Raw genomic sequence first — 27,738 nt, forward strand, 5'->3', positions numbered from 1 at the left:
ATTTGGTCGAGGACATGTGGCGCCGATCGGTTTGTCATTTGCTGCACAGTAAGTTCATGACTCTGTTGAAGTTATAACTAAATTCATTGATTTATGGCGTACAAATTACCGTACGATTTTTCTACGCAGGTGGACGAGACCTTTGTCTAGAACAAATATTACGAGTCACGTCCTTCTGGCTTACAGGGATCAGCTGTCCATGATGATTTCGTCGCAGGTATTTTGTCATCTAAGTTCCCGTTGACCTTTAAATTTTTTTAGCACAATTTTTCCAAAACATAAATTTATTTTTAACAATTAATTTTGTCATTCTGTTTTAGTTCCTATGGACACCCTACGTTGACCACATGCACACTCTATCAGATGGATGCCGTCAGGGTGAGAACATTTGGAGGTCCATGACATACCTCCACTACTACTACATTATGGAGGGACACTACCCCGACAGGGTGATGCGACAGTTTGGATGCCTGCAAGTTGTTCCGGACGATCCTCTGAATGAGACTGAGACTCAGAGATTACACAGAGTAAAGAGGTCGTCACACTATAGGAATTAGGAACGAGATCATGCTATTTACGTTCAAGAGTGGCACGAACGAGCTAACTGTGTCGTGGAGGGTACCCCTACAACTTACCCGGAGGCGGAGCCTCCTTATAGATCTTGGTACCGTAGTAAGACCGTCCAGTTTATCCAGGATCCCAATCATCAGCCACCCGTAGCAGGTTACCATGGCCTTATAGATTCAATGCATGCCCTGTTATGTACAAATTATTTCTTATTAGTCTGACGTTCGGCGATCTCTATTGAAAAATATTAATTCAGTGATTATGTTCCTGCGTATTGAATTGCAGAGCGAGGAGTTGAGCCAACTTATGCAGTGGACGTGCAACCTACAGGAGGTGTACAACGGTAATGAGTATCATTCCCAGCATGCGCAAAATTATGGGGAAATATCAACCAGGATCAGGGACTTGCTGGAGGCCACCGGTTTGCCAATCCAGAACCCGACCCTAGTCCCGACTCATGGAATCGTACATGAGGATCCCAGTCAGGATTACGTACCTCCACAGTCCAGATCACTGTTGCGGCGGCTAGGGAGTCGGGTGTTGAGAAGCGGTAGACGAGCCAGAGGGCCCCCGCCCGAAGTACCTCCTCCTACAGCACAAGCGGGACCCTCTCGTCTAGCTGTTTCTGGTCGTCATTCAATTTCGGATCGTCCTGTTGGATCTGGTCCCTCTCGTCCTGCTGTATCTGGTCATCGTTCCGCATCAGACCATCCTGCTGTATCCGATCGTTCTATATCCTCCCACCATCCACGATCTATAGTGCCAGAGGTACAGATATTGGGGAGCGATGATTTGTTTTCAGCACAAATCAACCTTAGGTTCCTTGACATGATGACCACCTAGACGTTTACTGGCAATGAATTGGCAGATGCAACTTCTCCATTTCAGCAGTTAGCACCTCCGGTCGCGTCGGATGTTGCAGGGTCCTCCATGGCTGTAGATCATACCGGTCTTACACATCCTGTAGAGTATAGCTTCGACAGTCTTTGGTCTGGTGTACTGCAGCAGCAACAGCCGACCACGAATGACCCTCCTCGTCACTCACATTCTGGAGATGTTCATATGGGCTTAGGCATCGGGTCCAGTTCTTAGGGCGTTCACTCACAATCTGGAGATGATCCCAAACCAGCTACGGAGGAGACAGAGTTGCAGCGACATGATCGCATAGGTCGTGGTCAGATGAAGAGGAGGGACAGTTGGTTCTACGGATAAGGTCGTCTTTCGTAATTTTGCGAGTAGGTTGTATATATATAGTTGTAAGGAATAATATTTTATTAATATTTTTTCAAATTCGTCACTTGATAAAAAATAAATAAATGATTATTCATCATACTCATTATCATCACCGTCATCGTCATCATCATCATCATCATCATCCGTATCCTCATCCTCATCATCTTCATGAGAGTCATCATCATCATCATCATCATCCGCATCCTCATCCTCATCATCTTCATGAGAGTCATCCTCATTGTTGTCACCATCTTCATAATCATCATTGTACTCGTCATCATCGAGAGGCGCGTTTCCATGAAGTCCGTATGGGTCGCGTAACATGTTCAACGACAATCTATTCGCCGGTGTATGAGTGAACGAGCATTTCCTCCTGTCGTGGTCTCTAGCGTTGCAATTGCTACACCCTCGTGGTTTTCGACCTGTTCTGTTCGCGTAATCCCTCGCGCCCATCAATCGTCTGTTAATTCTTTTGCGACCCCGACCGGTATGATGAACCATCCGACTGTCATCCGGTAGGAGCAAAAACTCGGATTCGGGCAAGTTATTCGGCAGGGGTGACATACACCACTGAATTGTTGTCTCCAACCATTCCATGTGTAGCAACGTTGAACCAGATCTAGACGATGGATGTTGAGTACCTTCGCAACGACCATTGCATGAGAACAAGGAATCTTGTAGGTGTTCCAATGTAAACATGTGCATGACCCATGTCAAATCAGACAATATGTTCACTGCCCGCAACTCCGAGACGCAACGACGAAGATCTCACACTGAACGTACGTCCGGGAGCATTTGGATATAACAAGACTTCGTACCGTCTGGCGCGCATCTTGTTGCCATTGAATGTTTCAGACGGTATCGGTTCAAGCGCAGATCTATACCTATTAATTTTCGCCATCTCGTCTGCAAAAATCGCCATAGCTTTTGCGTGTGTGGCCTGGACGAACGTCCTTATCGGCAAGAAGCGATCGCCTCTAAGAATGTTATTGTAACTTTCCACGTCGTTGGAAGTAGTTACGCCCCATCTGTAGAATCCGTCTAGGAACAATGTCCACTTCTCTAGGGGAATACGTTGCAGATATGTAGCTGCATACTGACTCATTTCTATAAGATCTGCCCACGCCTTCATATATTTAACCTCATCCAACTCGGTACCCATGGCCTAACATAACGCATATAATCCTTTCTTCTTCGGGACGCTTGTCATCATATTGGCACGGATGTGCTCCATGCAGTACCTGTGCAGAGGCAATGTTTAAGTGATGGATTAATTTGAATTTAAAATTACAATTAAATTGCTATAATCATCACCTGTGAACTCCCCAGTTTGGAAATTTTCTATCCAGCTTCACGACAGCAGAAAGGATGCCCGAATGACGATCAGAGATGATGCAAGTGAACGTATCTCGTAGAACGTATTTTTTTAGGTATTTTAAGAACCAATACTAGCTGTCGTTCGACTCCTCGTCTATGATGGCATATGCGACTGACACGACTCTGTTGTTAACAGTCTTCACAATCACTATGACCGCCTTACCCTTGTACGCCCCTTGAAGATGCGTTGCGTCAACGGTAACTACAGGGTGACTGTGTTGAAATGTGTGTTTCGTAGCACCAAAATGCCAAAATACGTACCTGAATAAATAACCAAAATCGGTATATAGTGCAAAATTCATATTATCGTGCACAGTAAACATTTGTCCGTACCTGAAAATCTTCTTCCGGCTATGTACAACCCCGTCCTCCTTCTTGAACTTCCACTGCACTTTCGTCCCATCGTTGTAGTGTTCAAGAGCTCTCATGTAACTAGGCAGTTGGTGAAAATTTGTCTCCCAATCTCCATATAACTGGTTCATCGCCACTCGCTTACCATCCCAAGCTTTTTTCTTCCCAATTTTACAGTCGAATGCTGATTCGCAATCGAAAACAATGGACTTGATTAGGTAATTTGGACGGTCGCGAATCTTATCATTTATGACGTGGGCAACATGATTTTGCGAAATATTCCTGTCTTCCCGTTCATTGTTTGCTCTGTCATAATTGTGCCCATCACACCAGGCTGTCATTTGCTACGTGCGATATTCGCTCTTAAACGAAGCATGGATCTTCCACTTGCATATAATACCGTGATAAGGCTTCTTAGTACGTTTGTTTGGACGATTTATGCATTTTGCAGCCCATCTCATCTGATCTGACACCGTCACGCGATACTCTGCTCCCCGCCTAGTTGACCATATGGCTATCGCACCCTGAAGCTCTTCCCTATTCGAAAAATGCGTTCTCAGCTTTATGGTGCTAGGGTCACCATTGTATAACTCTGAACGAGTAGGAATGCGGCGGTTTGTTACCTCATCAGGTCCATCCATATTGTTGAACACATGATAATCTCTTGCGCGAGGAACAATGTAATCCTCGTCGGAGGGGCCGTAACCTCGTCGTCCGCGAGGCCTACTACTCGACTCTCCCTCGGCATTGAATCTTGTTGTTCGACCCGAATTATAAATCGGATGGTAGCTTATGAACAAGTCACGACTTCAAGAATGATGTTGATACATCAATGATAATGTAGCATCATCACTTCCCCCTTTGAATCCCTTCGCGCATTCCCCCGGATATGGCTAGAGAGCAAGATGGAGGCTTGCTTAAGACTTGGCATTTGAAGTGGGATAGGATGGATCTCCTTCACCTGAGGGCAATCTGTCCCTGAGCTGCTTTGGCGATGTCCATCATCATTAATAACGATACATTGTTTTTCACCGTTATCATTCACGTATACATAGATTAGCCTCAATTGTAGCCCTTCTCTTTCAATGCCGGCATAATTGCACATTATTTGGGAAAAATCATCATAACTCAACATATCTTTGATCAAATACGTTGCGTCGGGAACACTACCTACCACGACCTTGCCATCAACATATTGTACAGAACTCCTACAATATAAATTTAAATATGAAGACATATTGAATAATATTTTAAAAAATAATACGAAGAAAAAACTAGGATTTTCAAAAATATTAAGAAAGATGAAGAAAGATTGTGAAAATGAATCTCGTGCGGTGTGAAATTTATAGGCAAAAACTTTGCCGGAAGTGGAATTTCCGGACTTTTAAACCCGTGAATGACAATTACGGATTAAAGCTTCCCGTAAACTTCATTTCCGGGGCAATAGTAATCCCCGTAAACTACAATTCCGGATCAAGCGCAGCCGGATTTCCCATTTCCGGGACTAAAGAAGTCCCGGATTTCCCATAAACGAAATCAACAATTCCAGATCAAGCATCAACCGCATTTCCCATTTTCGGGACAAAACAAGTCCCGGATTTCCTATTTCCGGACTTGGCAATAATTAATTTTTTTTTATAAACTTCTCTCGGAAACAACAATTACGGGTCAAGCCTTAATTAATCACAATTAGCATTCCCGAAAATCTGATTTTCAGAAATAGTTATTCATATCCACCTTTTAGGGCTCAGTTGCACAAAAGTACCGCACCCGGAAGAAGGGCGTGAACTAGGATTTTCTTGATCGAGAGAACTTTCTCTGTCCTAAACTAAACTAAGAGAGAGGAAAAGATAGAATATTTCATAAAGGTTAATTAACATGAAGAAAAAAGTATGTGTTTCTTTCTTTTACGTTTTCATAATACTCCCTCCGTCCCAAATTAGATGCTAATATAAACATAATTTTTTGTCTCAAATTAGATGGAAATTTTGACAAGTTTAAGGAACATTAATTATGTTTTTCCATTATACCCTCACCACCTTCACCATCTTCACTCTCATGTCCTCCATATATTCTCTCTCACCAACTTCACCATCTTCACACACATATTTCTATGAGGATTTTTTAGTTCATACAATCACAATTATGTTGAAAAATTAACTAAAAAATATGTTTTATTAATTTGTGTGAAATTTCCTAAATTAACATCTAATTTGGGAAGGAGGGAGTACTAGCTTTTTACGGTAAAGGTTAAGCTTGTCCAAATACCATTCATTCAAGTTCACCATTTTTAATTTCTTTTCTAAATGACATTATTATGTATAACATGAAATTTGTGTATATATGAAGGGCTGAGATTAATTCATATTCAACTAAACTGATTAATTATTTACTTTACAGTTCCATTTATATATAAAAGTGAAATCCAGAAGGGTACAAGTAAAAATCTCCAACTACACAAGCGTGAGTAGCGGCCAGTCAAAAGCAATGAAACTAAGAAATAATAATTGGCTTTCCCTTTTTTCTTTTAGCTCAACAATAGATTATTGTTGTTTTTTTTTTTTTTTTTTGTAAAAATAGATTATTGTTGTTGTTTCTTGCATACATTCTTAAATAAATGTAGTAATATTCTTCTTCTCTAATTATTTATCATTTTTTTTTTAAAACAAGTAATCATTAATTAAACTTCTCCACATAATCTTTCAGCTTGATCAAGTTAAAATAAGATTTTACACACTTTTTATGCTTAGGATCAAGTTAAAATAAGATTCTACACACTCTTTTTTATGCTTAGGATCAACTTGAAATAAGTGGTCAGTTCCCTATCGTTTCGCGCGCTGACAGTTATAACGAGCGATTAGTTTCAGTACTGTCGGCGGTGAGATACTCGAAGAGACTAAAAAAGTAAATAAATGTCTCCATAGGTGTACAATGGTTTTTAATTTTATCATTTGATTTTTAAAGAGTAAACATTATAGGAAGCAATTTCTAGTTTGGAGTAGGACCACCTCCCCACAAAACAAGATTGTGATTATAGAATTTTTGTTTCCTAGCGCCTTAGCCTCTCTATATAATTTAGGTTTACATTGCCTCTCCTTCCTTAGCCTTGTAAACTTCCTAAACATTTCTCTCTCTCTATCTTTCTCTGCTGCAAATGTCTAGACTTGAAATTCAATCACCCAAACACTGTGCCAAGAAAGGACTAAACTTTGAAACAAAAAATTACAAAAAACTCATTTTTTTACTCTCAACATTTTTCACCACATTCCTAGCCATAATCTTCCTATTCTGGCTCATCCTACACCCATCCAAGCCTCAATTCTCCCTCCAAGAAGCTGATATCTATCAGCTAAACCTCTCAGGTCCGACTACTAGCCTCCTGAATTCCTCAATCCAATTCACTCTACTCTCGAAAAACCCTAATCAGAAAGTTAGCATCTACTACGACGAGATACAAGCTTATGCAGCTTACAAAGGTGAACAGATAACCTCATACACTTCTCTCATTCCTTTCTACCAGGATCATCAGGAAAGTAATCTCCTTTCGGCTTCGTTAGTCGGAACTGGCCTACCCGTATCGGCTTCATTCGGGTATGAAGTCGGACGTGATCGGACGGTAGGAAAGCTTGTACTTAATCTGAAAGTGAATGGAAAGTTAAGGTGGAAAATCGGAACTTGGGTTTCGGGTCGATACAGGTTTACCGTTAATTGTATCTCTGTTATGGCTTTTGGTCCTAATATCCCGACAGGTCCTCTATCTACAAGACAGGGGAGTCAGTGTTCTGTTTCTATTTAAAAACTTAGTCTAACATAAATTTTGTGTTTATTTGAATTACTCAGCTTGGTTATTAGTTCTCCTGTCTTGCTGCATTGATTTGTTTTCATCTGTAATTATAAGAAATACTTGTTTAGAGGTATAAGTTTGATGCTTTTTGATTGTCTTAATTTCCATTGTCTTCTCATTTTCTTGTAATATAGCATTACTGAATACTAATTTGGTTTGATTATGTTATATTATCTCCTCCGCTTGCAATATTTTGCTGGATATTGCATGTGATGCTAAAAGAAGGGTGTTGTTGCTTTGGATTCAAAGGAAGATGAATAGAAAAGAGAAGAGTTTGATGCTGAGTGAGGATAGAGATTCTAAAGAGAGAAAAAAGGGTTAATTTAACAAAAGGAGGATAACAAATTAACTTTGTGTAAGGAATCATTCATTTATTCATTGATATGAATTTTCCATGTCAATATGTCGTCTTTCTTTTAGTGTAGTAATCATATATTGATAGATAAATGAAATAAATTTAGGGCCTCAACTTGCTTGCTGCTGCCACTGATTGGGTCCCTTTTTTCCCACTATGTTACCCTTTTGCTCTGCCCTTCTACATGTCTGTTTGAATGATCACATTCACTTATATAGTTAATTGTGGATTTGGAATTTGAATTGAATATACTTATTTATACCAAGGAATCATGTAGCAGGGAGCTATGATCCCTAATAAAACTCTTGGACCTTACCGATGATCAAAACTGTTGAAAAAAATGGATCATACGATTATCTATTACTCCTTCCGTCCCAAATTAGATGCAAATATTTGGATTTTTACGTAAATCAAGGAAACAAAGATGAAAGTAGTAATGTAAAATGCAGTTCAGTTTCTTTTCTCTGCGTTGACGGTTGAACATTTTACCAAATGCCAAACCTTGAAAAGATTTACATATACATAGTGCAAGTGATAGTAATGTATTAGGAAATTCCCATTAAAAAAGATTTCGAGATTCTTCCCTAAGTTATGGTTAGGGAAGACAAAGATGCAAGTGGGCACTAGCAAATAAGCAAATGCCAAATGATTCCTTTCATCTTTTTCTTTCTTCATTGAGAGCCAGCCAATAAGAGAGCAGTTGACGCAGTCATTTCTAGCCAGCATTTCATAGTGCAAGTAAAATCAAATAGTTTATCTGATGAAAGACAAAAAATGGTTCAACCTCTCGAAAACGAAAACATGAAATATTCAAAAGCAATCTAGCTTTTTCAAGATTTACAAAACAAAACTGGTGAAGGGTGACTTCCTTTTTATAGGGTTGAATATTTTACCTGATGTCCCCACTCATAAGCTGGGAAAAAATCACATAACAGCAATTTCTCATGCTACCCATTATATTTATCTATAGGCCATAGCTAAGACTTTTGAGTCTTGTAAAGTTTGGTTTGTACATTTTTTTTCCTGAGTGGATTCACAATCACGTTCACATTTGCCTGCTCTGATATGATCTGATGCCAAGCAAAAATGTCTATCATTGCAGATCGATTGAACATTCAGATTAAGGAAAGTGATCAGAGAAGAGAGGGAAATAAGATAACCCCACATAAAGTATAATGTTGTTCATAATTTCTTTTTCCTCTTGTTTTATTCAAGGGAAATGGAAAGATAAAATCATAATGGAAGTAGCAGCACATATTGCTAGACTTTTCTTGGCCATAGTGACAATCACAGAACATATCCATTCATCTGAATGTTAATGATATACATACTCAGAATACTTTCTTTTATGTATGTGTTTCTCAGAATTGCCAAGTCTTTAATGGAGCTTTCTATGTGGATCATCTCTGCTTGTCTATATTTATAATTTTGTATCCTGACCATAAAAAATAAGATCACTTGCTCCCTCACGAGCAAGATTCAGAATTTTGGAAAATAGATTATACTTGGGCTTGGTTGATATGCAAAATTTGCTAGGCAAAATTTTGATAACCCTAAGCGAAAAGGTGTCTTTTTAGATGGTAATCAGATGCATCCTTTTGAATGGATTATGCATTCTAATTATTGAAGTTTACATGTGCAAGAATTGGAGTTGTGGTAAGTCTACTCTAAATTACAGGAAGTAAACAGCCTATTGTTTCACATTGCTAGCTTTTGTATCAAAACTCCACATGCTTATCAATATTATTATATCCGATTAGCACTCGCTGCAATTCAGACCAGTTTTCCTATCTTACACATGAATTTCCTAGCTTTATTAACATGTTGCTTCGACCCCTATTACATAACCTCCAACGAAAAGCCTCTAATACTGAAACATACCGTAGCTATGCGATTACCAGAGATCAACCACACAAGCAGTGCAGAAAATTGAGAAAGGAAACAATAAACTGACAGTGACACGAAGCTCAATACTTGAACCTATAAGTTAACAGCTAGAAAAACATAAACTTTTATGAAATACAGATATCAAAAATGAAACTTTGACATTGTAAATAAATAGCAAAACAAGATTAGTATTGTGATGACTCAGTAGCTAGAAGCATATGACTATGATTTGAAAAATAAACAAAACCTATAATTGTATAAGATTGTACTATCCATCAATTCTACATCAAATAACTCATAATGAACTAACCCAATTCCAGTAATGTCTCCGGACGGAGACAGCTCTGTTCAGAGCATCCCCATATTTACTTGAATTCTGATACTCTTCCTTCTCATCGGTGCTAAAATCGTCATCCGGCAAACCTTCAACAATGGCATCCACAGAATGCAACACGTATCGAGCCGGCAATCCAGGATAAGACAATGAATTCCTCTCCTCCATCTTCATCCGACTTGAACCAGGCAAAATCCTAGCCTCATAGGAAGAGCCCAGTTCTTCTTTTACGGCACGAGCCACTGCCTCTTCCGGAGATTCATCAGGTTTCATTTTCTCCGACAAGGGTCTAGAACGTTCCCTCACACTGCCATCTGATAATTCTTGATGGGATTCGACCAGAACCCGATTATCCTTCCCTAGAATTCTGACGGTGACAACATTAACTGTACGAATTGGAGGAATTGAGTCGGCGAGCGAGGTTTCCCCTTCGGATAGCTCGAGCCAGAGGTTATGTACGTTTTTGGTCCCGGGTTTGACTCCCCAAGTTGCGAATGAATCGGACGGCAGCCGGGGCTTCAACCAATCGGAAAGAGATTGGGGCGAGGCGAAACGATGGTGGTTGTTTGGCGGCGGGGGAGGGAAGGAGCCAGACATGGTTGGGATTTTGGGGAATCTACGACGAGGGTTCAATTTCAATGGGCAAAAAGGAATTCCGGTGAATTGAATAGCGGAATTGGTGGCGGCGGTGTGTGATTTTGCGGAAGAGAAGAGGAAGAAAAGAGAGACGGCGGTGAGGACGAGATCAGGAACGGCAGATGACGGTGGCTTGTTATGGGAGTTGATTATACGGAAGTTTTTGGTGTTCGGGTTTGTGATCGGCCGTGATGGTTGTGACGACGGTGATGGTGGTGGTGGTGTTGCTGACATGTCAATTTGAATGAGATTGCAGTAATTGTGTGGATGATTTGAAGAAGAGCATTGCCATGTTTTGATTTGTTGTTGGAGGAAGGAAGGAGTAGATAGATAGATAGATAGATAGATGGTTGAGAGGTGGCGATTGGAGGAAAGGTCGACTGAGAGATACTTTATCAGATATTTGCTTCCCAGCTCGATGCGATGACGTAAAGCTCTATATACTGTATATGTGTGGCTCCCAACCTAAAACGAACAAAAATATTCCTATGTCAATTAACATTGGGATTTAACTTATGGTCGCTAAAGTTCTCCAATTGAGATCCTTTGACTTCGTGTATTTATAGATGGATCCTTTGACTTAGGTAAAATTTTAAATTTTGTGAGGAACTCTTTGAGTTGAAGGGATCTCTAAATTAAGAGCCTAGACTAGACTACGGCCAGTAAGAAAGGTGTCTAGTCTTGCCACCCTAGGCATGGGAGGGGATAGAGAGAATATACTTGAGTGGTGCACGTATATATTTCTCCATAAAAATACGTATGAAAAATATCATGTATTTTGAGACGGATAAAAAATATCATACATTTTAAGAGGATATAATATTTTCTTAGACCTTTTGTTAAGACGCCATAGAACATTCAAATTAATGACAATCTCATATAGCTAGAACATTCCAAGTTTGATTGGTAGTCGATATGGGATATATATATATAAATATAATACTACCATCTTGATGAACGGTCGCGTCGATGTGGGGTATAACCATATATCTAATACACGCTACACACGTGGGTGGAGACACTCATTTTCTTCATGCTCAATTCGCAACAGTTTGGATGCAAAGAGTGTTCTGCATCCTGGGCATACGGCTCACCAAGTTATGCTTTGCCTTCAAATCTCAGTGGACCATCTTGTTGTGGTTGTCGATATCACTCCGATCGTCAAACCTCCTCGGACACGTGTAGCAATGTAAGGTTCAATTCCACTCCAACCTATGTGACAACAGACTCAACTTTTAAATAAAGTAATAAAATGCAATCGAATAGATGGATAGAAATGAACGAACTAATATACATATGCAATAGTATAAAATAAATATGCAAATAGGTAACACTTTTATTTTAAATTTGAAGCAACACGCTACCTAGATAAGTTTCCTCATCCGCCGGACCTACAACATATTTTCTCACGACTTGAGCAATGTGGTCGGCATATGCCTGGTAGGGAATGCCATCCTGGAGTTCTCCCAAAATGACAACGTCATCATAAATGTAATATTCATTTTGATTAAGTAACAATTAGAATGATGATATTTAAAAACGTCATATCATTGCACTAATTAATCAAGAATAAAATAGGACGATAACATTTACGTGCTTCATGGAATATCCATTGGTAATCATCATATCCTTATCAATTTGTCTATTGATAGTCTGACATCTAATTGAATCTTTCATTAACAAGCATTAGTCATATTCATCATCATGAGCAATTCGTGTTCTTCGTTCGCGATTCTAACCTTAATCGTCTTTTGTTTTTTGATGGATGACCTTAATCGTAGATATCATGATTTATGCTAACACTTCTATCCTCCGACTAGTGGTGAGGACTGAAGAGGAATAAGTGTTCACAAGATAACAATTAATTACATCGACAGTCCATTTGATTTTGATACCATGATAACATTTTGAAAGTATATCTATATTGAAATGATTGATTTTCTTCGGATATTATTCCGAGACCTAGTGTTCTCTCATCTTCTCCATGAGCTATGTCACCTTGTGAACCATTAGCGATGATGTGGAATGTGTTGTCATCTTCGAAAGCAGTGTATGTAGCTGACTTATGAAACTCCTTCTCAACCTCATTTGCTTCGAATCAGTCCTTGAGAAATTGAATTGGGACTTCAGGCGTGTTGTTTATGTTCCAATATTTCCAGAAACCATTATATGCTGCAAGTGAAATGTTTCTTCGAGTTCTTGCTTCTTTGTGAGAGAGTATATGGGCAACTTGTTCAGTGATATCTTCGAAGTTGTCGAATTGTTTTGCCTTCATACAAGATTGTAGTTCATTCTCTTGCTGTTGAAGGAGTAATTAAATTTCTTGAATTTTTTGAACAACAGCATTGTCATGGTTGTTGAATAACCTTGAAGAAAATCTAAATTGATGAGTGAATGTTATTTATATTGAAATGTTAAGTTTAAATATAGTGTTTTCGATTTAAAAGCCCGTCCAATTTTTAATCTTCTTCAATTGATGTCAAAACAAATCAATTTCAATTGGGCATGCCACATATATCCTTCCACATCTTCCGATGACTTCAACTGTACATTTCTTGAGGTAAAATCAAATCAATTTTGTCAATGCACATACAAAATTAATTCATTACTACCCAGTCAAAAGAGAGGGACGAAAAAAAAAATTACATACCAAACCACAATAATCAAAAAGATTTATCTATCCTAATTGCATTAAAGGCTTGGCTTACATATATTTTTTACAGATACTTTATAAGAAAATCTTTCTTATATTAAATGATTGTATATTTATCTATATTCCTTTTATTATTATAACTCAAGAAGTACAATCAATTTAGATAAAAAAAAAGACATAAAATACCTATGAAAATGTATCCAATTTTTTTCCCTATATTAAGGTTGTGCATAAACTGAAAAAGCAACCATCCTCTCTGTTATTTGATAAACCTAATACAATAATCTACCCACCCAAAATTTGTTCGGTTGCTCTCCCAAGAATCGAACCCATAACCTCCCGAGGGAGGAAACGCCTTAATCATTAAGCCACGCTCTGGTTGGCAACTAATACTAACTTTTAATTTAGAATAACATGTAAAATACATGGAAGAAATTGGAAACAAGGGAATAAATCAATACTCATTATAGCATGGCATGGAGAACATTCATTAGTCATTTCCTACTTGTAAAATTCAGAAAATGTATGAATCAACATACATTGACTGAACTAGGCTACCTGAGTCCGTATTCATAATTTTACTAGGCTATTTTCCGGAAAACCATGACTGTGGATCTCCTCCAATCATGTTAAGTTTCTGGATTTCACGAATACCAGAAGGAAGACATGAATTTTCATTGCTGCTAAACCCTACAAGCCTATTCAACTCATCCAAGCGCACAACGTCATCTCTCCATGACACTCTTGATATTGTACAGTGATTCACTCAACCTCAAATGGAATTGATGAAAATGAGAAGGTATTACGCACTGAATTACTAGTGTAAATAAGAGCAATATCGTGACTAATGAGAACAATAAGCAATTCTCTTTTACCATTTATTCTAATGCCAACTACAAACCAACCAACTGACCAAGCGTAACAACAAAGAGACTATTTCTTGATCCATGCTTCAAAGCAAGCTCAAGCTTGCATCCACCAGAGGTGTGAGGAAGGCGTTAAGAGATCACAAAGGACTTGAACCAATCAAAACATAGCATGCTCAAACTTGTACCAAGTGCGTGCACTGCCACTGAGGATGAAGATTTGCGATATATTGACCACCTAATCTCTCCGTTGCTACCATGACTTGTTTTCTGAGAAAATTAAGATAAACTTGTACTAAAATATTAGCAACCTCACTGATTAGGTACCTAAAATAAATGAACGATATTTTTGTTTCCTAGAAAGGCGTTGTTAATATAAGTACTGTAGGCGGAAACAAATATAAAATCGAGTTGTATCTGAAGAATAGCATAATTGGAGCATAAGAAAATGAACTTGAAGTGATCAGTTTATGCATATTTCTGAAATTTCATACTCAATTCACCGAATTTTAAATACAATTCATTGTTCGAAGTTCCAATTCAAGCACCGAAGTGAACAAGGATAACAAAAATAGCTGTATTGTGTAGAAACTAGTCATAGAGAGTAATTATATAATTTAATTGAAAACTTTAACTATATAGTTTTACAAATATATATAGTTGTTTTAATTAGGGAGAATAGAGTCTGAAAAAAAAAAGATATGATGAAATTTTGATATAAAAGAGTTTCAAGTACTTACCTCTTGATGTGTTATATAGATTTTAATTTGTTCTTAATCGCAGAATTATTATACACTTTTCGGCAAAACTATACCTTTCTCATGACATGTGGGACTTAGGAAGCTAGTGGGAAGAACTACACCAGATAAGTAGCTTTGTTGGATGGAGGTGGTATTAGCTTGACATTGGATTGGGCTTTAACAATAAGAGAATGGTGCGAGTGGGCTTTGTATGATCTCTTACTCTAAAATGGAATAAATAACAAATCATCCTAAACTATCCCTTACTGCATTGTTTGGCAACATCTTCTCCTTCCACAATCAGCGGTTCTGCGTAATACAAAAACGAGAAACATGGTAACTAACTAAGCTGGAAAAAGGGCGAGCAAAAATAAAGAGATAAAGCATCAAGTAAATCCACTATCATCAATATTTTCCCTCCCCAGATTTCCAAACTTGTGCTATTTTTAAATTGACTAGTAGTAGGAACAATAAACAAGTTTAACATAACAAGGAACGAGAAAATCAATTGAAGTAAAACATAAAAGGTTACTCTTTCAGATGAGAAAGAATCCCAGTCAGGAGCTATAGTAAGAACTATGCATTTAGGTAAAGCACATTCAACGTTAACCAAACTTACAAGGAGACTTAGTAAAAACCACAGCATTAATGAAAGTGACTCGATGAATCAATTACAAGGAGAGTTAGTAAAATAGTCAAGGTAAAGGGAAAAAGAGGTTGATGATGAAAATGCATCATGCAAAATGGTCAGTAGGATAACCAAGGCAAAAACTAAGAAAGTGCACTTTATGTTACAAGGAGGAAAAAAAAGATAAGATTCATGCAACAAAGAGTAACTTAACCTTAAAGAGGTCAATGTGGACAAAACAGAAGGCAATGTGCAGTCAGATTATGTAAAAGCAAAAATTCACTTTGGCTACTAAACAAAATGATTGACTTGATTGATCATCAAATTTAGTCTAAAGGAACATCTACTGCGGTCAAGAGTGCAAATAAATCCAGTTAACATACAAAAGCTAAAGAAAACAAGTTGTAACTTCTAAGCGCATCAGAGTATCGCCACATCTCAGTAAATTGATCACAAAGGATAAACAATGACAAGTACCCTTAAGTGTTACAGAGCAGATATGCAATATCCAAAACGCATTGAAATATAAAGTGTCATCATCACAATTAAGTAAATGAATCATCAAATACCCACCTCAAACCTTGAGAAGCTGCAATTTATTGGTAAATGCAATCGCAATCCAATCAGGCTGTGCTAGGGACCACTGAAGCTGGTTAATCTCCGAGCCAGCGGAGTACATAGACATTGGATCGATTCCATTAGGTCCAGCTATAGCAGGCAACTCCCAGATAAGTGCCTGAGCATCATCCCCAGCCGAGCAAATATGCCTGTAACTCTGAGGCGCCCAAGCAATGGCATTCACACTAGCTCGATGCCTCTCCAACTCAGCTACTGGCGTTGTAGGATTCCTAATGTCCAAAATCACAACTTTATTACTATCCATCAAGATTGTAGCCATGTACCTCAAATCCTGCTTGTTCCATGCAAGTCTAAGCAAAGGGGCGTCTGGTTGTTGACTTTCGTAGATTATCGTGGAGTGCTCTTTATCCCTCAAATCGAAAATCCGAACCGACCCATCAGCAGAAACCGATGCGAAAACCCTAGCTTCTCCCCAAGCAATGTCGTAAACTTCTTTATCATGAGCAATTAGCTGTGTTTCGACGACACCCTTTTCGATATCCCAAATCGTACAAGTCGTGTCAATGCTACAAGTCCCGATTCTCTTAGGCTCAATCTCGTTCCAATCGAAAGAAGTCAAAGGCGCGCAGAATTCGCTAGTCTTGCTGTTGTTCAACACCGATACTGGTTCAATTGAATTCTCACGTACCTCCCACAGACGGAGGTAGTCGCCAGATGAAGCGAGGAGTTCCGTCGATTTACGGAGGAGTGCGGAGTTGTTGGAAGGGTGAAACATGAGCTTCGTAGGCGGATAAGGGTGTTCGAACGAGAGACAAGGCTGAGAATTCTTTATGGAGAGGGTTTCTGGGTCGAAAGAGAGTATATCTACACGATTACTGTAGTCTTCAATGAAACTTCCGACGGCGATACGGTGGTTGTGGGCGGCGGAGGGAGAGACGGACATGGCGTAAATTGGGTGAGGAGATTCATAGGTAACGGAGTTTTCAGATCTGAGGTGGGATTCCAGAGTCGAATTCTCCATTTTTCTTTGTGTGGGTGTTGGAAATGAGAATCGATCGATCGAAAGTAAAGCCAAAATTTATTGAATATACGGTAGGTGGGGTTTGTGAATTTTCCAGGAAAATGAAATATAGTGGAGTGGTCAAATGTGAAATGGAGAAGAGTAGTGGTGGTGGGACTGAAGAATGAGTGAATTGTTGGGAAACTCCATAAACAGTTTCGTCTCGATCTTAAATTCTTAATTACAAGATGATGATGACGACGACACAACACATTTGAATTGAGGACAGTAATGAGATTGATTGGTTAGATTCGTCCTCCTAATTATTATTATATTTATTACAACTATTTAAGTCCGGTCTTGGTATCGTGCATGTCTGATTGACTTGAATTCTCTTGTTTGTTTCTGTACCTGAAAAATTAGGTAGCTTCAATCAAACCACAAAACTAACTACTTTTGTTGTTTCATGAGTTCATTTAGCATGTCTCTTCTTATATAACTACTTTTGTTGACCTGACCATACAAAACTAAAATTCTTTTTTTTTTTTTTATGAATAAACTAAAATTCTTTTATATAAAACGAAACTTTCTGATTATTTTGAACATACGAAACTTTCTGATTATTATGAAATAGTAAAAATTTTGAATTCGAGCATGAACTCTTTTTTTTGGACTAAGGTATAATTGGCCAACAATGATCACAAACAGGTTTAATAAAATCAAAGATGTCTTTATGCGAAAGAAGAAACCGTGAATTGGGATGGGAAGCACAATCCAGTGAAAGCTAATTCAACACACGTGAAGCCCAATATCGAATGTGATTCAATTTCTTTTTAAGTCAGCCCATATAAATTTACTCTGAAATCCAGCCCATATATTTATGTTTATTAGTATAAGGTTATGCAATTCTTAGTTTTTTGAAGTAAGGTTATGTAATTCTTAGTTTTCAATGTACTCCACATGCCGTTGATCATATAACTAGGAGGAAACGTGCCACATTAGAGGTCAACGATCCGTCTTTAAATAAATGAATCTAAATGGATCTAAAATGTCAAAAATACATATATTCAAAGATAGATGTAGCATTTATAGATCAACTATTTTTTTTTATAACCTTCACAAAAGATATTTTTGTAAAACCATGCACAAAAAAAAATACTCCCTTTCATGACCCATATATTAGTACTACAGAAAATATATACAGTAGTATAATATGATAATCAGACCTCTCATAAAATTTATAGGTCCATTGAATTCAAGTCCCAGAAGTCTGACTTTAAAAAAGAAAAAAAAAATCCCAGAAGTCTCACAAACCCAAGCCCATTCGACCAAACACTTGATCTGCCAAGGCAAAGTGCCACACAACACGATGGTCATAAAATTCCCCTGGTATAAATAGTTCAATTATTGACAAGCAAATGTACGAATACATTACCATTAAAAAAAATAAAAATGTACGAATAGACAAAACTATTTTAGCACCAATTCCCATTTTAATGAAATATCACTATTCCTTTCGAAGGACATAATTTAAGGTCAATATACAATGCTTAAGTGCAATATCACTATTCCTTGATAGTACAACAATAAGTAATAAAATAAGTAATTTATTATGTGAATATTACATATAATCAAAATTATGTTATTCTATGATTCGTTGACTATTTCTTTTGAATTCCATAGATCTCGAGTTAGGGCAGGAAATTTTATGCCCTTATATGCACAGCCCCTGGTTTAGACCTAATTTCTAATCACCATTCACCACTCGATAACCATAGGGAAAAAAATTGATCAAACCAGCCGTGCTCTACCCAAATGACATGATGTCGTAATTAATTTTTTTTTTTTTTTTTTTTTGTAGTAGTAGTTGTAAACTTGTAAGAACCTTTGCAAACGGTGCAAAAAATTTATGACAAGAATAACAATGAACAAATATATACTTCACCAAATGCGTTGGTAGAAGGATCTATATCATGTAATAAATAATAAAAGTATATTTTGTCTATGGTAATTGTTATTTTTTTCTAATTTTTATATCTTGGGATGCCTTTAGTATATAACTTTTTGAATAGTTTGATTAATAACTCTAATATAATATAAAAAAATAATAGGAAAAATATATATTTTTATTTAACATTATATACGTCTAATTAGATGAATTGGTTAACATTAGCGAAAACAATTAGAAGAAAAACTATGTACGAAACAAAAATAAAAGAAGAATTGTCACATGTTAATTTTTTTAATTGTTTACGTGATATCAGAGGCTCTCTTGCTAAGTTTTTGCTCAGGAAGTTAAGTACCAAAAAACGAAAAAATCATTTCAAATTAGAAAATCTTTTTACATAAGGGTGTTTTTTAATTTTTTATCCGGAGCAAGAAAAAAATGTTTCAAGCATAAAACCAGCACAGTCTAATAATCTTTATGTGAGCTTATATATAGTCCATATAATAAGATATTAAAAAAATACCATATAATAAAATGATGTCACCTAGCATGTAAACTAATGATGGAGATAAATTATGGAATGAAATCCCATAGACATGTAATACAAAATAAGTAGAAAGGATCGAGTTTCTGAGTATATTTTTTTCTCTCTTTCTTTTGAGCCAAAAAAAAACATTTATGATCTGTATGTGTACAACCTGGCCGGTTTCAATTCATGGTGCATGTCGTCACTCGATGACGAACAATTTTTGCGCTAGCCATGACGTCTACTATTAATTAGGTCTTTAAATATTTCGTTAACATCCATTGACAAACTTCTAAAATCATTTAATATTAAAATAGATGATAACAAATTTGACAACTTCACGATCCCTGTTGGAAATTAAGGTAAGTCCGACGAGATTTGTAACTTTTTTTAGGTGCTAGGTGCTTCATACTTAAATAAGTAATCATATAATGAGTGATCATATGTGAAGTTTTTTGAAAACAAAGTAAGCGAGGATAAAAATATAAACTGATGATGCCGATGAAAGCAAGAAAATGGTAATGGGTCTGGGCGGGGCCATTGGCGTTATGAAATTCATTCAATTATAAACTGACGGGGGCCATTGGCGTTATGAAATTCATTCAATTGTAAGCAAGAAAACAGATACTCTTTGCTTGTTACTAATTTTTGACAGCATACAAAACTGACAGCATACTAATTTTTGGCTTATGTGATTTTTTTTTCCAATACTAGCTATGTACCAGCTCATTTGCTCTCATTTACTGAATCCAATATTAAATTGACTGGTGGATACATTCGAAGACAAATTGATTAAAAGAAAGGTAGGAGACTCGAGGAGGCCCAACACTCCAATTTTCTCCATTCTCAACCACTGCTTGAAAAAAATTGCAGAAACATTTAACAATTCAATATATATTAGTCCCTTAAGTCTTAACTGTAACAAAGCATCCAATTATTACCTGAGGCATCCAGTTTTTCTTCCTTGTCGCGCACCAGATCTCCCAGTTGACATTTATCTATCACCTGCATAATTTTGCTGGGATCAATTGCCAATTTTTACTTTTACCTGCCATGTTTGACTAAAAATTTTATTTTTACCTGCCATATTTCACTGTCTGAGTATTGCTGTAGAGGGTCAAGGTTTTCTCTAACTGTTCCTTCAAACATGGAAGGGTCCTGTGGGATGATACTAAGTCGTGATCTTAAGTCATAAAGGCCTATCTTGGAAATATCAACATCATCAATAAGTATGCTTCCTTGTCTAGGTTCAACAACCCTGAAAATTGCTTGTATAAGGGTGGATTTCCCGCTCCCTGTCCTTCCGACCACACCCACTTTTTTCCCTCCTGGAAATGTGCAACTTATGTTGTTCAGAACCGTTGGAAGATGTTCAGCATAGCGGATCTGTAGGAAATTGAATCATATAGTTTCCACAAGTATGTTCGGAACTTATCAACCACTTCAGGTATGTTTACTTGTGGAAAATCTGAAACATAAAAAAAGAAAAAGAAAAAGAAAAAATACAGCTAAATGGGGTTTCGTGTATTTTGTGTTCGATGCTTACCTGTAAGTTTTTGAAGCTAATTGTTCCGACCTCTGGCCAGTTATTAGGTGGTCTGGAGTCTTCAATAATGAGTTAACGAGTGGCGCTTCGCTTGGAAGGTTTGAGTACTGAAGAATCCTCTCTACTGAGATCATTTTATTTTCCGCATTGCAAATATTCCATATAACTTTTCTAGTGTAACATTCAACTTATGCCATATGTTACTGCCAAACCAGCAATGCCTATACCGAAAAACAAAACAGAAGTGAATATAAATTCAATGTTCTTATTGTTTATTTGGCATAATGTATTTATTTATTTATACTTACTTGGATCAATTACTCCTTCAGGTAGCACCACAAGGATTACCAGAGACAAAGCAAATACGAAATTGGAGAGTATATTAAGCCTGAATGAAAGCCATTCCATTGCAGACACATTATGAAACCATGGCCTTGAGTGACCATCTATTAGCCTAAGGTTTGCATCCGTAAAACGATCTCCTTGATGGAAGGCACGGATTGTTGCTGCCCCAGCTAGGGATTCTGCAAAATGATGCAGAACTGAGCTCTTTGTAATCCCTCCAATCGAGCCAGCTCTCTTGCTGTAGGGAGATAATATCGCTGGTGGAACAAAAATACAGTAGTCCTCCATGAGGAAATTATCTAAACTGGAGAGAATTGTCTGTGCTTTGGATTCTATAGTCAACACGTAGAATTTCTGGTTTGTTTTTTTCTCTTTAAATTAGAATGAAATATTTATAGAAATTGGACAAACAAACCAGAAATTCTAACATGAAGATCAATGAACTAGAACGGATAAGAATCGAAACACATAATATCCCTTTTGATAAACATCTATACTGAAAAAACTGAAGGCAAAAAAATGCATGCTTACCTGGTACCAAATGCAAATAGCCATTACTGGAATGAAGATGAGAAAGACTTCCAGGTGACCTGCGACATCACTGCAATGATCCCTAATAGTTGAATAAAATTTTGAGCACAGTACCCTAATCTCAATGCCGTTTCTAAGTCCACCACACTCTGATCCGTGGAAGCCTGCAAGCATGAAATAAGTTAATGTCTAGTCTTTTAATGAATAAATTTTTTGAAAATGCACCCTTACAACAGATATTCTTAACTAACCCGATTTAGAATTCTTCCAGTGGGCGTTGAATCAAAAAACGACATAGGAGCACGAAGTATGCTTTGCAACATGTTTGTGAAGAGCTTATGAGCAGTCCAAAGTCCGGTCAGAACAATAAGAATTGCTCGCACCAGCACGCAAAAGGAACTTCAATAGCAAGCAGCGAATAGACTAGTAAAATGGCATACGTGCTCAATGCTGACTTGGAATCGTCATCAGTAGTAGTGGGAGAAGCCCATGCCATCCAGTAATTACTAGCTATCTGCAATACTTGGAAAGAAGACAGCGCGAGGATAATGATTGGAACTAAGACTCCACCTTTAAAAAGAGTGAGGTACTTCCAGTAAACATCTTTCCCGATGCTTCCTTTTTCTCTTTCTTCTGCCTGGACCAGTTTTCCACCTTTTTCTGTTTTCTCTTGAGGGGTGTCAGGCTTTGAGTCCACACGTGCTTTTTTGGAAGATGAAGGGGATGAATTCAATTTCAGAAATGGGGTCATTGGAGATATTCCTGCTTGAATTTTCGACTGTCACAATTGATTCTAGCGCTTGGCTATGGGCACCAACTAATAGCTCGAATCCTGTATTCTGTTTCAAAATATCATCAAATCTTCCAGCTTGGGCTATTCTTCCATTTTGCATTACCTGTACAAATTTGTAGGAAGAATTACTGTTTGTTTAATCATAGAAAAATTGACCTGGAAAATTAAGAAAAGATGTTTAGGTGAAATTTATCATTTTTCTTACCAGAATAAGATCTGCTGCAGGAAGAAACTCAACTTGATGTGTGACATAAAGTACAGTCTTCTCTTTTAGCATTCCCATTAGGCATTCCTGCAAAAAAAGAAAGAAAATTTTCGTTGACAAGTGAAAAACCATCAAACAAAGAAATAGATACATAATAACAGTTCCAAAGTTTTGTGGAAAAAGAACCTGAAAGAGTTGAGTTCCAGTGTGAGCATCCACAGCGCTGAAAGGGTCATCAAGTAAATATATATCAGCATCCTGGTATACTGCTCGAGCAATTTGAATTCTCTGCTTCTGTCCTCCACTCATGTTAATTCCTCTTTCTCCGATTTCTGTAAGGTCTCCACTAGAAAACAGTTCAAAGTCCTTTACAAGAGCACATGCTTTAACAGTTTTTTCATATTTGGTACTCTGATACGGTTTTCCAAATAGAATATTCTCCCTTATAGTTCCTGTCAGGATCCATGGCGACTGAGGAACATAAGCTTTAGAACCACTTATCTTCACAGATCCGGACAACTTTTCCATTTCTCCTAGAATAGATGAAAGGAAGCTAGATATTTCCCCGATCCTACAGTTCCACAAATAGCTACTTTCATCCCCCTCTTCACTTTTAAGTTTATTGAATGAAGATTTGGGGTAATCATTTCTGAATCCCAACCAAATGTCCCATCTTCAATATCTAAATCGACTTCTGTTCGATCTCTGGAAACATACACAACGGAATCCTTCTGAATTTCTTCTTCCTGGAGGTAGGAAGCAACTCTATCTGCTGAAACTTTTGCTTGTGCGACAACAGATAATAAATCAGGCAAAGCAAAGATTGGATCTTGCAGCATCCTGAAAGTGGCTAGAGCAGCCAAGACTCTGCCAGCTGTCAATTCTATGCCGATGAGAACGCACGTGCCAAATGTTACAACGGAGATAAATGTAGGCGTGCTCCAGAATACAAAAGCTGAAGTAGCAGACAATCTCAGCGATTTCCATATCCAATTATGCTCTTTCTGCCTTAAAGATTGAAGCTTGTGAAGGTACTGATCATCCCATGCCTGGAGTTTTATTGTCTTAATGTTTTTGAGAATTTCTGAGGTGGCTTTCATTCTTGCATCCTTGGCTGCCATGATCTTAGACTGGTATCTTTTCTGAAACCTTGTAATTGGTATATTGCAAGTCATTGCAATTAAAGTTGCTCCCAATGCAGCAAATGATCCTAACCCAAGATTTCTATGGAGGACATATATTGCCAAGAAGATTTGTACAGGTAACATCCAAATTGTGTTTACATACCAAATGAAATCGGCAATTCTCTGTACGTCGACGCTCATATAGTTTATAATCTCTCCGCTTGTATGGCTTTGTCTGGATCTGCTAGACAAAACTAAGCCCTTCTTGTAAATGTGAGACATTAAAACTGCTCTGAGGCGAAGTCCAAGCTGGCGAGCTCCAAAGATCCATTGCCTCTGAGTTGCTGTCTCTATCAACTTAGCTCCTAAGAATGCTAAAGCAAGGAGGTAGCCTTCTTGTAATTTCCTCTCTTTCTTTAGGGCTAGGAAATTTACAAAGTCGTCAATAAGATATGGGCCCACATAGGAAACTGCTGCACTAATTACAGCAAGAATTGCATTAATTGCTGCTTTCCTCCTGATGAACAGATACATTGCCTTGTAAATTGAAGGGTTTGCCACTTTATCCTTTTTTTTGACTTGATTCAGGCAGTCGTCAAATGATGGGGATAGGAATTCTGCAGAATCCCCGGAGTAAACATATGGGATATCATCCTGTTCAAGAGGCTTTTTGACGCCTACAGCAAATAATTCATTGAGCCAAGAGAACGTAATAAGCTGGATAGGAGAAGCTTTCCCATATGGAGAAGAATTTATATCGGTTTTTTCACCGTTGAGAAGAGGTTCAGTGAATCCATTCGAGGAAATAGAAATTAGACCAGTCTTTCCATGGATTGAAACCCCCATTAAGAACGTAGATGCCACTAAACCGAGAAATTCTGCATAATTCCGAGCTTTGAATCTCTCATGGCTTATTACAATGGTTACATAGGTATGCAAAGAGGTACATATAACAGACAGAAAGAAATTGCATATCCACCAAGCTCGTAGAATCCAAGGAAATTGCATACTCACAATTCTGCAAATTGCAACCAACGATATAAACCATGACAAAGTTTGCATAATCTCAGATGTAATCCCTTGAAGATGTGAAGTGCAGTATGTTTGATCGCCATTCAGCAGCAACATGAGAATCAGGAAATGAGCACCCAATAGCAAAGCGGAAGATACTATGCTGGCTGTGTAGGGCCCAGCCCTTCCTAATCCTATTAGACCATACATATCCTTGCCATGATTTGAGACCACAGTTTCTGTTCTTGGTTGACAGCATTTCTTCATAATAATATATATCAATAAAATTCCGAAAAATCCCAGATGTACTGAGATGCTTATATTCTCCCATAAGCATGGAGACTTGAGCAGCTCCTCTGGCCATTTCTTCAGAAATACAAGAAGATTCAACCCTGTAAAGAGAATGCTTAAGATCAGTGGCTTGATGGTGGATTATTATATCAAAGAATCAAAATTTTCTGTAAGAAAATATAGAGACAAATTGAACCTAAAATCATCTCTTGGATATAATCTTAAAACCAGTCGCAGTATGCACTATGCAGTATGATTCTAACAAAACGCAAAAAACATAAACTGATATAAATCATCAGAAGTGCATTTTGTGTTATATCCCGGCTAGCTACTCTAAGAACGTCTGTAAGATTTCTCAATTGAAAATCCTCCCATCATCTATAGTAGTATTAGATAACCCAAAGCTTCAATTACGCAGTTTCAGAATAACCATTACCGTTTTGAAGCTACATTTGGAAGAAGATAGAGAATAAAAGAGTGAACTTACCGGCGGCCATAATAATTGAATTAAGCAACAAAGTAGCTCTTTTGCTTCGATTTTCAAATTCCCAACTTAAAATGATTCATATAATCCATGCCGGGAGGGGAGATAGAGAAAGAGATCTATAAATGAGAAAAGACAAAAACAAAGCCGAGACACAGAGAGAGCCAAAATTCAAATATATTTTATGTTGTAAAATGAAAAATGAACATATTCCCTCCATTCATTCATTCATCACTATTAAATACTAATAAATCAGAAAAATGTGGTGTTGAAGAAAGGCATCTCACTCGCCAATATTTTAATCATCGATCCAATAGTCCCGTGGATAGTTTTTTTTTTGAGTTACAATCGTTTTTTGCGCAGACAGCGCGACTCGAAACCTTAACCTGAGGAATACTTCCATGGGAATATAGTCCCTTGATAGTTGGATTCAAAAGAAACGGAACGAGAATAGTACTTATATTTTAATCCAAACGAGGACAAAAACAATATCACCACCGTACGATCCTCGAAATGCTGCTCGTTATTATCAAATTAAAGGTAAAATGCCAAAACTACACTATTACTCCTATTTAAAAAAATATATTATGTTTTTAATAAAATTACTAAACTATTTCTTTTTGGTATTTCTTCCCTTCTCCTCTCTTTCCTTGTGATTCTCTCCTTTGAATCTAATGCCTGCTTCCCTAAATCTAATTCGTCATCATTTTTTCATCACCAAACTTCACACATAATTAAGTTCAATTAATTAAGCAATATTTGAAGTCATGTCTCCTTCTCGAAATGCTGCTCGTTATTATTAAATTAAAGGTAAAATGCCTAAACTACACTATTACTCCTATTTAAAAAAACTAGTGGATGACGTTTAGTTAGATCACGTTACTCCATTCTCCATCGATTAGCGATAATTTGTAATTGAGACATTCTTTGATTTGTCGTCGTAATTTTTGGGACAGACGTCTCTCCATACAAGATCGACGACTTTGATGGCTGAAATCGTAAAGCTAATAACCAAAAAGGTACTTGCATGGCGCATGTTATATTTGAGCGATATAGTTGAATAGATGATGTATAGGGCAATCGCCATCCTGAAACCGGCATGCACTCAATAAACAGTTGGCAGCCATGCTACTATCTGAATTATGGTGAAATTGTTTTTTTTTTCAAAAAATACCGAATTATATATTTTCTTAAATTTTAAGGATCTTATAATAAATAATTGATCACAGGATTTAAAGTAAAACAAAATTAATCCTAAAAATTTGACCCGTTAGTTTTGTATACAAATCACATAAAAAAATATGATAATTTGTAGCGAGTGTGTTATGATAATTTATGGCCATTATATAATGATTAATGACTGATAACTCATAACTATAAACATGGACAGGATTGTTGGAGTAAGTCATCTGAAGGTGCTTGAAGTCATTGAAGCACATGCCGCAGCTGGAAAGAAGGAAAAGAAGAAATTGAAGGTTGAAGATAACTTCCAACAAAAGTCATCTAACTTGAAGAAGAAGCAGTCAATAGAAAACAAGCCCGTCTTCGACAATTTGATCGTGGAAAGCTTCTACAAGATGCTAGTGGAGTTTTCGAAGAAGATGGAAGCAAAACAGTGTACTGGAAGGTCGAACAGTTTTGAAGAAAAGTGTTTCTGCAGAAAGGACGAAACGGCACATCGTCAGAAACAGGAGGACTTGGCAGTACCTGCTGGAAAACTCGGGGACTCGGGTGGAGTTTCAGAAAAGCTCTCGACGAAATTCACTGCAAACGATCTGCGGACCGGCCGGAGCAAAGTCGGAGGTTGTGGCATATGTCAAAACGCTCAGGAAGGTGTCGCCTACAACGCTTCTAAGAGCAATTGTCCAGCAATTCCCTAAATCG

General features: G+C 37.5%; 4 protein-coding genes across 4 annotated transcripts; 1 reads left to right on the forward strand and 3 right to left on the reverse strand.

Moving 5' to 3' along the window:
- Positions 1–6,682: 6,682 nt before the first annotated feature.
- On the forward strand, positions 6,683–7,324 carry LOC139881168 (NDR1/HIN1-like protein 26). The gene has a single exon (XM_071865683.1). The coding sequence runs from the start codon at positions 6,683–6,685 to the stop codon at positions 7,322–7,324; it is 642 nt and encodes a 213-aa protein (XP_071721784.1).
- A 513-nt stretch (positions 7,325–7,837) lies between these two features.
- LOC139881174 (uncharacterized) lies at positions 7,838–10,818 on the reverse strand. The gene is made up of 6 exons (XM_071865691.1): positions 9,925–10,818; positions 9,609–9,707; positions 8,741–8,797; positions 8,621–8,640; positions 8,352–8,442; positions 7,838–7,915 (listed from the first exon to the last, which is right to left on the reverse strand). The coding sequence occupies exons 1-6, from the start codon at positions 10,816–10,818 to the stop codon at positions 7,838–7,840; spliced, it is 1,239 nt and encodes a 412-aa protein (XP_071721792.1).
- Positions 10,819–16,045: 5,227 nt separating this feature from the next.
- On the reverse strand, positions 16,046–17,071 carry LOC139881170 (protein TRANSPARENT TESTA GLABRA 1-like). The gene has a single exon (XM_071865685.1). It carries the CDS (start codon positions 17,069–17,071, stop codon positions 16,046–16,048), a length of 1,026 nt encoding a protein of 341 aa, XP_071721786.1.
- Positions 17,072–20,279: 3,208 nt separating this feature from the next.
- On the reverse strand, positions 20,280–25,867 carry LOC139881175 (putative ABC transporter C family member 15). Its single transcript, XM_071865692.1, is given in 17 exon segments — positions 20,280–20,377; positions 20,466–20,529; positions 20,605–20,910; positions 21,071–21,136; positions 21,139–21,259; positions 21,261–21,291; positions 21,379–21,615; positions 21,618–21,672; positions 21,947–21,996; positions 21,999–22,110; positions 22,198–22,349; positions 22,352–22,670; positions 22,672–22,842; positions 22,945–23,031; positions 23,131–23,502; positions 23,505–25,471; positions 25,858–25,867. Coding segments are annotated over 17 exon segments (4,218 nt in total).
- Positions 25,868–27,738: the final 1,871 nt, after the last annotated feature.

This window comes from Rutidosis leptorrhynchoides, unplaced genomic scaffold (genome assembly GCF_046630445.1).
Source record: "Rutidosis leptorrhynchoides isolate AG116_Rl617_1_P2 unplaced genomic scaffold, CSIRO_AGI_Rlap_v1 contig122, whole genome shotgun sequence".
NCBI lineage: Eukaryota > Viridiplantae > Streptophyta > Magnoliopsida > Asterales > Asteraceae > Rutidosis > Rutidosis leptorrhynchoides.